The sequence below is a fragment of the Chlorocebus sabaeus genome, chromosome 20 (genome assembly GCF_047675955.1).
Source record: "Chlorocebus sabaeus isolate Y175 chromosome 20, mChlSab1.0.hap1, whole genome shotgun sequence".
Lineage (NCBI taxonomy): Eukaryota > Metazoa > Chordata > Mammalia > Primates > Cercopithecidae > Chlorocebus > Chlorocebus sabaeus.
Window position 1 is genome coordinate 96,804,821 of NC_132923.1, and position 17,148 is coordinate 96,821,968.

The 17,148-nt window shown below is 40.9% G+C and overlaps 1 protein-coding gene across 2 annotated transcripts in view; it reads right to left on the minus strand.

Annotated features, from left to right (window-relative positions):
* The window catches only part of ZMPSTE24 (zinc metallopeptidase STE24), a 46,290-nt gene that overhangs the window by 22,938 nt on the left and 6,204 nt on the right, over positions 1–17,148 (minus strand). For both annotated transcript variants that reach the window (XM_007979275.3, XM_007979274.3), the window contains exons 3-6: positions 13,530–13,616; positions 12,873–12,989; positions 11,280–11,432; positions 9,336–9,477 (exon numbers count right to left, since the gene is read on the minus strand). In XM_007979275.3, coding sequence (XP_007977466.1) covers positions 9,336–9,477; positions 11,280–11,432; positions 12,873–12,989; positions 13,530–13,616 — 499 coding nt within the window. The remainder of the gene's footprint in view (positions 1–9,335; positions 9,478–11,279; positions 11,433–12,872; positions 12,990–13,529; positions 13,617–17,148) is intronic.

Consider the following 17,148-nt stretch of genomic DNA (forward strand, 5'->3'; position numbering starts at 1 on the left):
TCAGCCGGGTACAGTGGCTCATACCTGTAATCCCAGCACTTTGGGAGGCTGAGGCAGGCGGATCACTTACAGTCAGGAGTTCGTGACCAGCCTGGCCAACATGGTGAAACCCTGTCTCTACCAAAAATACAAAAAATTAGCCGAGCATGGTGGCGCACGCCAGTAATCCCAGCTACATGTGGGGCTGAGGTATGAAAATTGCTTGAACCCAGGAGACAGAGATTGCAGTGAGCAGAGATGTCGCCACTGCACGCCAGCCTGGGCAGCAGCAGGAGACTCTCTCACAAAAAAAAAAAAAAAAATTCAAGCAATTTTCTTATTTGAGTTCAAAATGGGTCATAAAGCAGTAGAGACAACTCGCAACATCAACAACGCATTTGGCCCAGGAACTGCTAACGAACATACAGCACAGTGGTGGTTCAAGAAGTCTGCAAAGGAGACGAGAGCCTTGAAGATGAGGAGCGTAGTGGTAGGCCATCAGAAGATGACAACGACCAATGGAGAGCAATCATCGAAGCTGATCCCCTTACAACTACACAAGAAGTTGCCGAAGAACTCAATGTCGACCATTCTACGGTCGTTTGGCATTTGAAGCAAACTGGAAAGGTGAAAAAGCCTGATAAGTGGGTGCCTCATCAGCTTAGCAAAAATAAAAATTAAAAAAATCATTGTTTTGAAGTGTCGTCTTCTCTTATTTTATACAACAAACCATTTCTCTATCAGACTGTGATGTGAGACGAAACATGGATTTTATACAACAACGGGCGATGACCAGCTCAGTGGGTGGACCCAGAAGAAGCTCCAAAGCACTTCCCAAATCCAAACTTGCACCAAAAAACGGTCATGGTCACTGTTTGGTGGTCTGCTGCCAGTCTGATCCACTACAGCTTTCTGAATCCTGGCAAAACCATTACATTTGAGAAGTATGCACAGCAAATCGATGAGATGCACAGAAAACTGCAATGCCTGCAACCAGCATTGGTCAACAGAAAGGGCCCACTTCTTCTCCAAGACAACACCCAACTGCACATCGCAAAACCAATGCTTCAAAAGTTGAACAAATTGGGCTATGAAGTTTTGCCTGATCTGTCATATTCATCTGACCTCTTGCCAACTGACTATCACTTCTTCAAGCATCTCGACAACTTTTTAAAGAGAAAACGTTTCCACAACTAGCTGGATGCAGAAAATGCTTTCCAAAAGTTTGCCAAATCCTGAAGCACAGAGTTTTACCCTACAGGAATAAACAAACTTATTTCTTGTTGGCACAAATGCGTTGATTGTAATGGTTCCTCTTTTGATTAATAAAGATGTGTTTGAGCCTAGTTATAAAATTCATGGTCTAAAACCGCAATTACTTTTGCACCGATCTAATAAATATTAATAGAAAAGCATAAGCCCATGCCTATTAGGAAACATACCAAAATACTGAAATGTTTATCACTAAATTCTAGAATTATGGATTTTTGTTTCCTTTTTTTCCCCAAGACTTTTAAAATAAGCATACCTACTTCTATAATTAAAGCAATTTTTATAAAGACTGGAAGAAGACATACCTTTTTTGCTTTTGAGACAGGGTCTCTCTCTGTCGCCCAGACTGTAATGCAATGGCATAATCATGGCTCACTGCAGCCTTGACCTCCTGAGCTCAATCAATCCTCCTGCCTCAGCCTCCTGAGTAGCTAGGACTACAGATACATACCACCATGCCCGGCTAATTTTTTGTAGAGACAGGGTCTTGCTACGTTACCCAGGCTGGTCTCTAACTCCCGGGCTCAAGCAATTCTCCTGCCTCAGCATCCCAAAGTGCTGGGATTACAGGTGTGAATCACCACAGCCAGCCCATATCTACATTTTTAACAGTACCTGAACTATGGCTGATTTTTATTTTCTTCTTTATATACTTCTTTGACTTCCAAATGTTCTACAATGTGCAGTGAGTTGAGTATAGTGATTAAGAGCATAGACTCCGGGTTCAAATCTTGGCTCTGCCATGTATTAGTTGTGTAAATTTAGAAAACTTTCTTCATTTCTTTAAGCTTTAGTTTCCTATTTATGAAGCGAGGCTATTATCTACCTCCTTAGGTTAGATTATGGATTACATGAGAGATTCTAAGTGAAGCAATTAGTATGCTGTCTTATCTCTATACTACTATAATTATTTATATACTTTTTCCAAAAAAGAAATGATAAATATTTATTTCTCTTGAGAATCTGAAGTCTCTTACAAAAAACATTAATTTTCTATCTACTCATATGTCTAATGAAAAGTACTTGGCAGTATGTTTAGTAGTAAAACTTTGACAAATAGAAGCTATTATTTATTTATTGCATTATTACATTTCTTTTTGGTTTGGTTGCCAGGAAGAGCCACACATGTTTGTTTATTTTGTCTGTGTTACCCTTTGAAGTCCCATTCTTCTATCTCATTTCTGTCTTTTCTGATCTTAAATTTTTTTTTTTTTCTTTTTCTGAAACGGAGTCTCACTCTCTCACCCAGGCTGGTAGTGGCATGATCTCTACTCACTGCAGCCTCTGCCTCCCGGGTTCCAGCGATTCTCTTGCCTCAGCCTCCTGGGTAGCTGGGATTCCATGCACATGCCACCACACCCAGCTAATTTTTATATTTTTAGTAGAGACGGGGTTTCATCACGTTGGCCAGGCTGGTCTCGAACTCCTGACCTCAGGTGATCTGTCCACCTCGGCCTCCCAAAGTACTAGGATTACAGGCGGAGCTACCACGCTTGGCCCTAATCCTAAATTTTTAAATTAATTTAAAAATATTTCTTAAATGCTATCTGAAGTTATTTATGAAAGTAAGCAGATTGTATGCACACAAACAAAAGTAAATTAATGTCTTACTATCTCGAACCAGTCCAAGTATCTCAAAGTGTGGTCCAAGGAATACACCAAAATCACCTAGGGGTACTTGTTAGAAGTAGATACTGGAAACACCTACTAAGTCAGAATCTCTGGAATGAAGCCCAGGAATTGTGGAGAAAAGAAAGAGATCAGACTGTTACTGTGTCTATACAGAAAGAAGTAGATATAAGAGACTCAATTTTGTTCTGTATTTAAGATGCTGTTAATCTGTGACCCTACCCCCAACATTGTCCTTGCAAGAGACATGTGCTATGGTGACTCAAGGTTTAAAGGATTTTGGGCTGTGCAGGTTGTGCTTTGTTAAACAAGTGCCTGAAGGCAGTATGCTTGTGAAAAGTCATCACCATTCTCTTAATCTCAAGTACCCAGGGACACGCACACTGCCAAAGGTCGCAGGGACCTCTGTCTAGGAAAGCTAGGTGTTGTCCAAGGTTTCTCCCCATGTGATAGTCTGAAATATGGCCTCGTGGGAAGGGAAAGATCTGATCGTCCCCCAGTCTGACACCCATAAAGGGTCTGTGCTGAGGAGGATTAGTATAAGAGGAAAGAAGGCCTCCTGGCAGTTGAGATAGAGAAAAGCATCCGTCTCCTGCCCGTTCCTGGGCAATGGAATATCTTGGTGTAAAACCAAGACTGTATGTTCTGTTTACTAAGAAAGGAGAAAACCGCCTTAGGGCTGAATGTGGGCCGTGCTAGCGGCAATGCTGCTCTTTATGCACTAAAAAGGTTTATGGAGATGTTTACATATGCATATCAAGACACAGCACTTTTCCTTAAACTTATTCATGTCACAGAGATCTTTATTCATATGTCTTACTGCTGACCTTCTCCCTACGATGATCCTGTTATCCTGCCACTTCCCTTTTTCTAAGATGGTAAAATCAATAAATACTGAGGGAACTCAGAGACCGGTGCTGGCGTGGGTCCTCTGTATGCTGAGCGGCGGTCCCCTGGGCCCACTTTTTTCTTTCTCTATACTTTGTCTCTGTGTCTCATTTCTTTTCTCAAGTCTCTCGTTCCACCTAACGAGAAACGCCCACAGGTGTGGAGGGGCAGGCCACCCCTTCAAGGAATCTGTCTTTTAACAAACTCTCGAGGGACTTTTATACTTACTAAAGTTTAAGTATCCCTGTACTGGCCAGGTGCAGTGGCTCACGCCTGTAATCCCAGCACTTTGGGAGGCCGACGCGGGTAGATCACGAGGTCAGGAGATCGAGACCATCCTGGCTGACACAGTGAAACCCCGTCTCTACTAAAAATACAAAAAATTAGCCGGGCGTGGTGGCGGGCGCCTGTAGTCCCAGTTACTTGGGAGGCTGAGGCAGGAGAATGGCCTGAACCCGGGAGGCAGAGCTTGCAGTGAGCCAAGATCGCACCACTGCACTCCAGCCTGGGCGACAGGGCAAAACTCCATCTCAAAAACAAAAAAGAATCCCTCTACTGTAACATAAGCTTTTTATATCGCTGTGCCTGGCATGTAGTATACAGTCACATACCACATAATAACATTTTGGTCCACAGACTACATATAGGACAGTGGTCCCACAAAATTATAATGAAGCTGAAAAATTCCTATCACCTAGTGACCTCATAGCCACTGTAATGTTGTAGCAGAGCACACTATCTTTTCTATGTTTAGATACACAAATGCTAATCATGATGCTAAAATTGCCTACAGTATTCAGTACAGTAACATGCTAGATAGGTTTGTAGTCTAGAAGCAAGAGGCTATAGTATACAACCTAGGTGTGCAGTAGGTAATACCATCCAGGTTTGCATGAGTATACTCTATGGTGTTTGCATGACAATGAAAAGCCTAATGATGCATTTCTCAGAACATATTGCCATCATTAAGCGATGCATGACTGTATATTCAATGATGCTTATTTACTGAATGGATTAATGATATCACTTGAGGTATGAAGTAATGTATTTGAGAACTCCAAAAATCAAAACATTCTACAAAAATGTAAGGCATTGCCATTTTTTCTTTAAAATGCTTCCTCTTAATCAACCTCTTAGCAGCATTTAACATAGTTGACCACTTTCTCCTTAAAACACAATCTTCTCCCAGCTTTTGAGACACCAGTTTCTTCTGGTCTTCTTCCCACCTCAAGGGCCTCTCCTTATCCTCCTTCCTGGCTGTTTCTCTGCTGACTCTGACCCTGGTCCCCTTCTCGTAAGTGCCCTCATTGATGGCATTAAACACCATCTATGTGCCAGATACTTCCAAATCTGTATTTTTAGTGCTGACCTCTCCCTAAAACTCCAGACTCATACATACAGCTACCTATTTGACATCTCCACAGTGATGTCTATAGACGTATTTGTTGTTTGTATTCTTGTGTGTAGTCTTTTTTCCTGTCCAAAATTAGAATCTCCTTTCAGAGTTTAGGGAGTGTCACACCACGTGAGAGGCTGCTTCTCATTTGAGAAATCTAAAAGACCAGATATTTGTTTCTCCAGCACTCCGAGCAGCTAGCCCCATGCCCTGGCTTAGTCAATCAGATGCACCCCTTAGGGACTGAATAGTTAGCTAATTACACAAAAAAAGCAAAGCAGTGAGGAATTAATTCTGCAGGTGCTAGTGGCTGAATCCAGTGTTCTGAAGTAGCCACAGCAGTGTCCTCACCAGATAGGCTCCACAATATGATCATACGTTCCTAGCCTTCTTATGTAACAGCCCATTTTCTGAACTTCATGTAACAGCCCATTTTCTGAACTTCGTAAACCTAATTTTCCTGCAGACTTTGTGAGATATCAAATATTGTTTCTGGGTTTTTTTTTTTTTTTTGGTTTTTTATTTTTGAGACAGGGTCTCACTCTTTTGCCCAGGCTGGAGTGCAGTGGCGTGATCTCAGCTCACTGCAACCTCCATCTCCCAGATTCAAGCGATCCTCCTGCCTCAGCCTCCTAAGTAGCTGGAACTACAGGTGTGCACCACCATGCCCGGCTAATTTTTGTATTTTAGTAGAGACAGGGTTTCACCACGTTGGCTAGGCTGGTCTCGAACTCTTGACCTCAGGTAATCCACCTGCTTCAGCTTCTCAAAGTTCTGGAATTACAGGTGTGAGCCACCACACCTGGCCAAATACTGTTCTTTTTTTAAGAGACAGAGTCTTGCTCTGTCGCCCAGGCTGGAGTGCAGTGGCACGATCTTGACTCACTGCAACCTCTGCCTCCCGGGTTCAAGCAATTCTCCTGCCTCAGCCTCCCAAGTAGCTGGGACTACAGGCGCCCGCCACCACGCCCAGCTAACTTTTTTTTTAGTAGAGACAGGGTTTCACCATGTTGGCCAGGCTTGTCTCGAACTTCTGACCTCAAGTGATCCGCCCGCCTCAGCCTCCCCAGGTGCTGGGATTACAAGCATGAGCCACCGCACCTGGCCCAAATACTGCTTCAATAAGCAGTTTTTCTGCTTAAATCAGTCACAGTTGGTTTCTATTGCTTACAGAACTCTAATAAATGTTTAATAGGTTTCTCAATATGTAATATAACTATTAGAAGTTTTAATTCCCCAGAAACCTACTAGTCTCCCAGTTTTTTCCATCTCAGTAAACTACCATATATCCAACTGCTCAGGTCAAAAGTCCTAGGCCATTATCTTTGATGTCACTCTTTCCTTTATTCTCCCAATGCAATCAATTAGAAAATTCAATCAACTCTACCCCTAAAACTTGTCCCAAATATATCCACTTCTCTCCATTAGTTACTATTATCCTAGTCTAAGCTACCATTATGTCCTACCTAGACTCTTGACTCTCTCTACATATATTCTCCATACAGTAGCCCAGGATATTTTAAAAATACAAAGCAGACTATGTCACTTTCCTGTCTAAGCCTCCAATGGCTCTTCCCACTGAACTTAAAATCCAAACTCCTTACCCTGACTTACAAAGGCCTATGTAGTCTGATTCTTGCCTATGTCTCAGATTTCATCTCCTAACACTCTCCTGCTATGGTGCAGCCACACTGGACTTCTTTATGGTCCCTGAACATCTTCCCATTGACGTCAAGTGGGTAGCTCCTCCGTTTAGGTCTCAGCTTAATCTGATGACCCAATCTACAGTATCAACTTATCAGACCAAACTAGTTTAATTCTCTCCACAGCACTTGCTATCTGATAATATTTTGAGAGCAAGATTCCTGGCTTTTCACTACAATCTCCCTACCAATTTACAAATATGTAAATATGTATTGTTATTGTCGGCAACAACATTCATTCATTCGAAATATTTTTGAGAATTGTTACTATTGTTAACAATAAAAACATACATTATAGATGAGTAAATTGCTGTTTAGCAAAGCTAAGTTGTCCAAAGTCACACAAGTAGTTTGTCTCGAACTTCTGACCTCCCACCTCAGCCTCCCCAGTAGATGGGATTACAGGCTGGAGCCACTTAACCTAGCACTGGTAATCTGTGATAGAACTACGATTCGAACCCAAGCCTTTTGACCCTGAAGCCTGACGTCTGAAATGCTGCCCCCAACCTACTCAAATCTTGACTTCCCATTAACACCCAGCTCAGGTCATAACCCTCCATAAAGCCTTCCCTGACTATTTTATCTAAAATGAAAATAGCTCTCATACTCTGGATGTTGTAGGGGGGGAAAAAAGATAAAAAGAAAATAGCACTGATATATTTCACATATTCTATTGACTACCTCCACTGTCAATAGCATTAGCTATTATTTCACATTATCTGATTATAACTTAAAGGATCAGCAACTTAGGTTGCTCCTTTAGTAAAAGCCGCTTAGAGACTATTCTGTTGTACTGATTAGTGATTAAATTTTTAGTTTAATATTACCTTAAAAAAAAAAAACAGAAAAATAGTAGTTATTTCAGAGGCTAAAGAAGTAAGTATGGGCCGGGCGCGGTGGCTCAAGCCTGTAATCCCAGCACTTTGGGAGGCCGAGATGGGCGGATCATGAGGTCAGGAGATCGAGACCATCCTGGCTAACACGTGAAACCCCGTCTCTACTAAAAACACAAAAAAAAACTAGCCGGGCGAAGTGGCGGGCGCCTGTAGTCCCAGCTACTCGGGAGGCTGAGGCAGGAGAATGGCGTAAACCCGGGAGGCAGAGCTTGCAGTGAGCTGAGATCCGGCCACTGCACTCCAGCCCGGGCAACAGAGCAAGACTCCGTCTCCAAAAAAAAAAAAAAAAAAAAAAAAAAAAAGAAGTAAGTATGAACTGGCTTACTCTTCTACCATTTCTCCACAGACTTTTAAGCTACTCCAATTGTGGCTTTAGTTGGGCTATATATCCTCAGGAGCCACTAAATGTCTGAAATTTCTAAGTTCTTCCAGTTGCTGTTGATTTATTCTTTTCAGTTGTGACCATCTCTATTTTCCTCTAACCCTGTGATTGCTTCTCAGTTTCTAGTCCTTCATCTAACATAGCTGCTTCTCACTGGTAATATTTTATTTTAGAGCAGGGATCAGCAAACTGCAACTCATAGGCCAAATCCCGTCTGCTATTTATTTTCATAAAGTTTTACTGGAACACAGCCATGTTCATTTGTTTAGTATTGTCTACGACTGCTTTTGCACTATAATAGTAGCATTGAATAGTTGCAACAGAGAACAAGTGGCCCACAAAGCCTAAAATATTTACTATCTAGCCCTTTACAAAAAACATTTGTGAAACCATAGCTTAGAGGAAACACAACTGAAACCCAGAAGGGTGAAGTTACTTGTCCAAGATCCCATAACTGGCAAGTGGCAGGGGCAGAACTATTACATTCATTATACGGACCTTATAAATTCTGAAAGTCATAGAACCTTACAACAGTTTCTCTCTACATCTCCGTAGGCTTCTTTGAGACTTTGGTAGTTGACTGGGTGTTAATGGAAAGTCAAGATTTGAGTAGCAGTCAAGAGACCACTTAAATCTCAAAAGCAATCATCAAAAAAGCAGAGTATAACGAATCTGCAGTACTCGATGGTACTGTAGTCTTTGGTAATCAATCTTCAGGTGAGTCCTCCAGAACACTGGATATTTTGTTGGAGAAGACAAGGTCAATAACACTGGCTTTGTTTAAGAGCCTCCAAACTAATACTAAACAGAATCTGACTATTCAAGAGTTCAACTTAATTACCTGAAAGAACCAGGCAGATAACAGAAGTGAATAAATCAGTCTAACATATAACATAACAGAGAGTGAAAAAACCTTGGCCAAAAACTCAAAACAATACTGTAAAACCAAACAAACATAGCTGCAGACAAGAGCAGGATTTGGCATCAAGCCACCAGTTTCTACCCCTGGCCTATGTTATCGATTTCTGTAAATCTTAAAAAGCCAAAAGGTAAACTCCTAGCCTTTAAATAACAAAGTTTAAAAAGAAAAAACCAAAAACTGATTTATTCTTTTATTAAAATTTTAAGAATAAATCATCAAATAAAACAAACCACTTGAATAAAACCTTCTTATCCCCAGGTAGCCTTACCTTCCACAACATACACCTTCGTCAAAGGAAAGTCAATACTCTTCGCCATCACTTCAATTTCTTCTTTAAGCTTTCCCTCAGGTAGAGGTGTGAATTTGTCAAATAAAGGGGCAATATAATCAGCATAGATTGTGACAAGAACCTGAAAAGCAAATGTCAGAACAACATATAAACATGTTCTCAAAGAAAAACCATTCTTTATTATACAGATTAAATTATATTAAAACAATTATGTTGACCTCAAACTTGAGAACAAGGAACTTACTTGCTCTGGTATTCCCAGGCCCAAATACTACCAGATAGTAAGAGCATAATATCTGTCTGATGAATTAAATTGAAATGAGTAGTCTGGTAACCGAGTAAACCCATGTATTTTTATTTTAGAGGATAATGCTACTAACAGTGATTAAGATCTCTAGGTGGTAATAAGTATAGTCCTTTCAAAACTATCTTGGGGATTTCCGATGCTTCATGAGCCAATCATAACACGCAGTTCTGCCTTTTAGCGTAATCACAATAGACCTGAAGTCTTTCCTAAAAAAGAATTCGTAGAACTTGATTGTATGCTGTTACTTGGTTGGCTTATCAGCTAAAATTAACTACCTGTAGTTCATAATTGTACATTGTGGTTGAAAAAGCACTTCCTTAAGCATTTTTAGAGCATTTTCTCTGCTCTTTTTCCTCTTACTTTAATTTGCCATACAATAGATACCTGTAAATCCAACTACCGCCCATTTTCTGATCTTGATCCCATCAGTGGAAAATGAAACAATGAGCATTACGTAATTCAGACTAAAATAAACCTCAGCTGGGGCGTGGTATAACACACCTGTAGTCCCAGCTACTCGGGAGGCTGAGGCAGGAGGATTGCTTGAGCCCAGGAGTTCAAGGCTGTAGTGCACTATGATCATGCCTGTGAAATAGCCACTGTACTCCAGCCTGGGCAACATAGGGAGGCCCTGTCTCTAACTAAAATATAACATAACATAACATAACATAACATAACATAACATAACATAACATAAACCTCATCATCAGTAGAGTTGAAGAGCTGATGGATGATAATTTCTGGGTGTACTGAACAGACCATTCTGGTCTTTTTCATTTGGGTTTTTAAAAAGTTATTATTTGTAGAGACACAGTCTGTGTTACCTACGCTGATCTTAAACTCTTGGGCTTAAGTAATCCTCGCACCTTGGCTTCCCAAAGTACTGGGGTTACAGGCATAAGACACTGTGCCTGGCCCTGAACAGACCATTCTGACTGTGTTGCAGTGTTTGTGTTGTGAAGCACTTGAGAGTATGGAAAGAGAAGAGGAATAGGAGATGTGAGGGAGGGAAGGGGGAAGAGTGAGAGGGAAAAGGAAAGGAGAAGAGAGGCAGGAATAGGTGGCAGTTGGGGAGACAAGGGAAGACAAAGGAGAAGGAAAGGAAGAAGAATGCGTAAAAGATAGAAGGGGAAGGGGAAGTAGATGGGGCAAAGAAGGCAGAGAGTGTCTAACGGGGAAGGGAAAGGCAGGGGAAGGGAAGCAGAAGAAAGCCAGTTAAATATATGTTTTCTTTCTCTTGTCCCTCTTAAATCTCATTTCTCTTCAAAATAACCGTGATTTTTGGCAGTGGAGGTCAGTCAGGAGTCATTAAATTATCATAGTCATTCTGGTGGCAACTCACAAATGCACAACCCAAAACTGCCTGACAACGGAATCATTAAAAGTGACTAACAACTAGTTTCTATGACCTGTAAGAGTTAGCATAAGGAGAAGGAAATTTATGGTCAGTCAACACTCCTGTTTCTATAATCAAAAGCAGAAACCAAAGGGGAAATGTATATAAGCACCTATTTATATTTCAGCTGCTTCTTAAGAACTGTTTACATGCCAATGAAGATTACAGTAATCTCACCAAGGAACTTTTGTAAAGAAAATGAAATAAAGATTTTACTCACCAGAGACACAACTAATGTAAATAGCCAGGCATAAATAAAAAAATAGTCACCCCCAATTTTAATAATGTAAAGTAGAAGTGAAGACACAGGCAACAAAATACACTGAGTCACAACAAATTTCTTGATTGCATCTTTCATGAAGAACCCCAAAGTCTGCAAAAAGAAAACATTACCACAAGAAACTGAGAAACTGGTTTTGCTTTTTAAATAACTGATAAATAACTACAAAGGATACATTATTAAAGCAATTTTTTAAATTAACATGCAGTGAAACTATATTATATGACATTACACAGCTTAAGACAATGAGTAAATGTCCTGCATCTTACAGGTGAAAATTCATTTAAACGTTATTAACTGAGGACGAGTGCAGTGGCTCATGACTATAATTCCACCACTTTGGGAGGCCTAGATGGGAGCATTGCTTGAGTCCAGTAGTTTCAGACCAGCCTGGGCAACATAGTGAGACCCTGTCACTAAAAATTAAAAAAAAAAAAAAAAATTAACCCAGTGTAGTGTAATTCATCTATAGTCCCAGATACTAGGGAGGCTGCGGTGGGAGAATTGCTTGAGTCTGGAAAGTCGTGGCTATAGTGAGCCATGATCCTGCCACTGCACTCCAGCCTAGGCAACAGAACGAAACCCTGTCACAAACAAACAAATGATTATCAGTAGCTGAAAAACAACAGACATTAGTGCTAAAAGAGTTTATAACATAAATTTCTTTTTTTTTTTAAGAGACAGGGTCTGGCTCTGTTGCCCAGGTTGGAGTACAGTGGCACAATGATGGCTCACCGTAGCCTCAACCTCCTGGGCTCAAGTAATCCTTCTGCTTTAGCCTCCCAAGTAGCTGGGACTACAGGTGCACGCCACCACAACTGGCTAACTTTTAGAATTTTTTTGTAGAGATGAAGTCTCACTATACTGCCCAAGCTGGTCCTGAACTCCTGAGCTCAAGTGATCCTCCCGCCTTAGCCTCCCCAAAGTGTTGGGATTACAGGTGTGAGCCACTCTACCCAGTCGAGGCTTTCTTTTTTTTTTTTGAGATGGAGTCTTGCTCTGTCACCCAGGCTGAAGTACAGTGGTGAGATCTCAGCTCACTGCAAGCTCTACCTCCTGGGTTCACGCCATTCTCCTGCCTCAGCCTCCTGAGTAGCTGGGACTACAGGCGCCTGCCACCATGCCCAGATAATTTTTTGTATTTTCAGTAGAGACGGGGTTTCACGGGGTTAGCCAGGATGGCCTCAATCTCCTGACCTTGTGATCTGCCCGCCTCGGCCTCCCAAAGTGCTGGGATTACAGGCATGAGCCACTGCACCCGGCCTAAGTTTTTTTTCTTTTTATTTTTTTTAATCAACGTTGACCAGGTTGGCCTTGAACGTGTAGCCTCGCCTCCCTGAGTGCCAGGGCAATTGGCCTGAGCCACCGTGGCTCCCAAGACTTTCAGCTATGATCTTTACCATATCTGCAGTTCCGTTTTTTCTCAATTCATACTCTGAAATAGTAAATTATGTTTAAATTATAAACAGTAGAGGATAAAAGCACAGAAGTTTTTCACATTTAAAAGAGAACATTTGTTATTCTTTACTATACCTGTTGATTGAAACCATGTTTTTCTTCTATCACAAAAGTATTATAAAGACTCCATGGCAAACCAGTCAATGCACTGAAAAGTGTAGCCAACAGCAGAAACACCAGAGACTGAGTGATCTAAGCAAAAGAAAAAACAAAAATCCAGTTTTTATAAACTACTAGCAAACAAATCAACAAGTATTTGCTGAGCACTTACTACATCCCAAGCAATATGCTTGATTCTATGGATAATACAAGCTCTGAAACATCATCCCTGCCTTCAAAAAAGTTTACTTTTGAGAGAAGTAAACGAGAAACAAAACAAATCCTTTTCTACTAAACAGGCACTATATGAAAGGTACCTTAAATCATATAGACAAATCCCTAAGATAAAGAGCCTGGATTCTTGGCTTACCACATGGAAGAAAGTCACCTGATAACTAAAAATACTCACACTGGACTATTATGTGATTGAGAAATAAACCATTGCAAATAAGCCTGTGATATTCTGGGATTTGTTATCATAACTAATGTTATGCCAATACAGCATGGGTAACCAAGGACTATGCAGACAGAGAGGCAAATCTAACATTGGCAGAAGCCAAAAAATTAACTTTAGTAGAAAGCCTGCCAAGCCAAAAGAAATACCATGACAAATATATGCTAATAATCACATACCTCATATTCTGGTCCAAAGCCAGCATAACCACAGAACCGTCCAGAAAGTCTCCAGAGATAAGGTATTCCTCCAAAGAGAAGAATAAGCTATAAAACAAAGCATACTTTGATCGCAGTTGAACAGTACTAGAAACTATCATATGAGAAAGTATGGTATAAAGAAAGAAAGGACAAAATAATAATCTATTAAAAAAAAAAAGAGGCCAGTACCGTGGCTCATGCCTGTAATCCCAGCACTTTGGGAGACTGAGGCAGGAGGATGGCTTGAGGCCAGCAATTCAAGACCAGCCTGGGCACCAAGGTGAGTTGAGACCCCATCTCTACAAAAAATTTAAAAATTAGCTGGGCCTGATAGTACCTGTAGACCCAGCTACTTGGGGGGCTGAGGTGAGAGGATTGCCTGAGCCTAGGAAGTCAAGGCTGCAGTGAGCCGTGATTGTGACACTGCACTCCAGCAAGGCAATAAAGTGAGACCCTGTCTCAAATAAAATAAAATAAAATAACAAAATAAAATTAATTTTTTAAAAAATAGACCTATTTAACATTTAGCATAAATTATGCATGTAGATGAGTACAAACCACTGAGATACTAAATTTAGGCACTTAAAATAACATTTTTGTCTGTACACTATATACAGATGAATTGTATGGTACATTAATTACCTCAATAAAGTTGTTCTAAAACAAAACAAAACAAAAACACACTTCTGTCAAAAGACCACAACAAAATCACAAACTAAACTTAGAAAGGTTAAAAAGCCGGGTGTGGTAGCATATGCCTGTAATCCCAGCATTTCGGGAGGCCAAGGCAGGCAGATTGCTTGTGTTCAGGAATTTGAGACCCAGCCTGGACAACATGGTGAAACCTGTCTCTACAAAAAATACAAAAATGAGCTGATTATGGTGGCACGATTCTGTGGTCCTAGCTACTTGGGGGAGCTGAGGTAGGAGGATTGCTTGAGCCTGGGAGGTCGAGGCTGCAGTGAGCCATGATCGTGCCTGCACTCCAGCCTGGGTGATAGAATGAGACCCTGTCTCAAAAACAAACAACAACAACAACAACGAAGTTCGAAATCCAAAAGCTAATGAGTGACAGAAATGGAATTTGAACCATGTTAATATGGCTCCATAATTGTCTTTTCTGTGAAAGAAAATAGTCCTCTTCCATCAGGACAAAGCACAGAAGTAGAGAGTCATGTCCACTTACTAAACTGGGGAACAGAATGGGATTATCTGTGTCTTTGCTGGGTCAGGAAGAGGCGAGGTAGGGGCCAGGCTTTCACAGGAGAAGTCTCTTCCTCAGCACCACCCTTTGTCTTGGTCTTGGGCAGATAAAGTGAACACAGACATTCACTAAATAACCAGGACATTAGGAGCTAGGAAGCAGCTCAAAATTTGAAAAGAATGCATGTTTAAGAAATTCTACTGCCAAAAACACATACAACTTTGTGGGACTCATTTGTCAAGAGGAATCAATTTATTTTTTCTCTCTACAGGACAGGACCTTAGGAGCACAATGATCAATCACATTCCTTGACTGGAAGCACAATATTCCCATTGGTTCAGACATAGTTCCTCATGGTTTCAGGGGTTTTGGTACTATCGTATTTCATGGGTATCCTTCCAATCTAATTCCCATTTTCATATATGTATCTACAAATAATATAGTGATTTATGTATGCTTTTAAAGAACATATATAAATGACATCATATTGTACTTATCAGTCTACGATTTGCTTTTTATACTCTAAATTTTCTTAGATCCATCCATGGTAGACTTCAACTTTATTTGGTATTATCAGGATATTTCCTAAAGTGTTTATAACAAATTACACTCCCATCAGCAGTACTCAAGTGTTTCTGTTTTCCCACAATCTCACCCACACTTTACTCATCTTTTAGACTGTTAGCAGTACAGTGGATTGGTTTAATATCATGGGTCTCAAATATGGCCTCTGGACAGTAGCAACAGCATCTGGGAATTTCACAGCAATGCAAAGTCTCAGGCCCTACCCCAGATGTACCAAATCAGAAGCTGGAAGTGGGACCTAGCAGTTTCTAGGTAAACCTGATGTATACTAAAGTTTGAAAATCATTGCGTTAATAAATTGTTTTCTTTTTTTAAGAGACAGAGTCTCACTCTGTCACTTAGGCTGGGGAGCAGTGTTATGACCATAGCTTACTGTATTTTTTAACTCCTGGGTTCAAAGGCTCTTCCCATGTCAGCCTCCCAAGTAGCCAGGACTATAGGTATGCGCCACCATACTTGGCTAATTTTAATTTTTTGCACAGATAGGGTATCTCTATGTTGCCCAGGCTGGCCTCAAGCAGTCCTCTCACTGTGGCCTCCCAAAGTGCTGGGACTATAGGCGTGAGCTACTGCACTCAGCCCCAATAAATTGCTTTTCAAAAGGCTCCCCTAACACTACCTCCAGGTATTTCCACTTTACTACAACTAACTCAACCTTAGACATAAACCTTGTTTTCCCAAAAGACACCACTGTCTGACATATGCCCTAGTTGTTGAAGTAATTGACCTGGGATGGTATTTCTTTCAGCCAATTCCCAATACTAATAAATAATGTATAATTGGCCGGGCACGGTGGCTCACACCTGTAATCCCAGCACTTTGGGAGGCCGAGGCGGGTGGATCATGAGGTCAGGAGATCGGGACCACCCTGACTAACACAGTGAAACCCCATCTCTACTAAAAATACAAAATATTAGCCGGGTGTGATGGCGGGCGCCTGTAGTCCCAGCTACTCAGGAGGCTGAGGCAGGAGAATGGTGTGAACCTAGGAGGTGGAGCTTGCAGTGAGCCGAGATCGCGCCACTGCACTCCAGCCTGGGCAACAGAGCGAGACTCTGTCTCAAAAAAAAAAAATTAAATAAAAAAAATAATAATAATGTATAATTAAGGACTTATAATGCTTTTAGTAAAGGGTAGAGCAACTATTATTAAAAGCCCAGTATTTAAATGAGCATTAAGGATAGTTTTAATGTGAATTTTGAATGATCTATAAATGCATTTGAAAATTGATACTGCAAACCTTGTTTAGTTTCTTCTGGGGACTGAAAAACAAAGCATGGTGAACCGTACAATGTCTCTATGTTGATAATTTCACTAAGTATGCTCCCAGGTTTGTTCTATGGCAAAATTAATGATCCCAGAAAAAATAATTCCAGTGCTTTGACATATATTATTTCACTACTTTTTTTTTTTTTTTTTTTTTTGAGACAGGATCTTACTCTGTCACCAGGTGGGGGTACAGTGGTGTGATCACAGCTCACTGCAGCCTCGACCTCCTGGGCTCCAGTAACTCTCCCACCTCAGCCTCCAGGGAGCTGGAACTGCAGGTGCACATCACCACACTCAGCTGATTTTTTAAAAAATTTTTTTGCAGAGATGGGGTATCACTATGTTTCCCAGGCTGGTCTCCAACTCCTGGGCTCAAGTGATCCTCCCACCTGAACCTCTCAAAATGCTATGATTACAGGATTGAGTCATCATGCCTGGCTTCACTACTACAGTCTTGAAAAGCAGGCAGGAAAAAGGGTATAATCATCTCTATTTAATAGATGAGGCAACTGAAACTCTTTAACTGAAAGGTTACTTTAA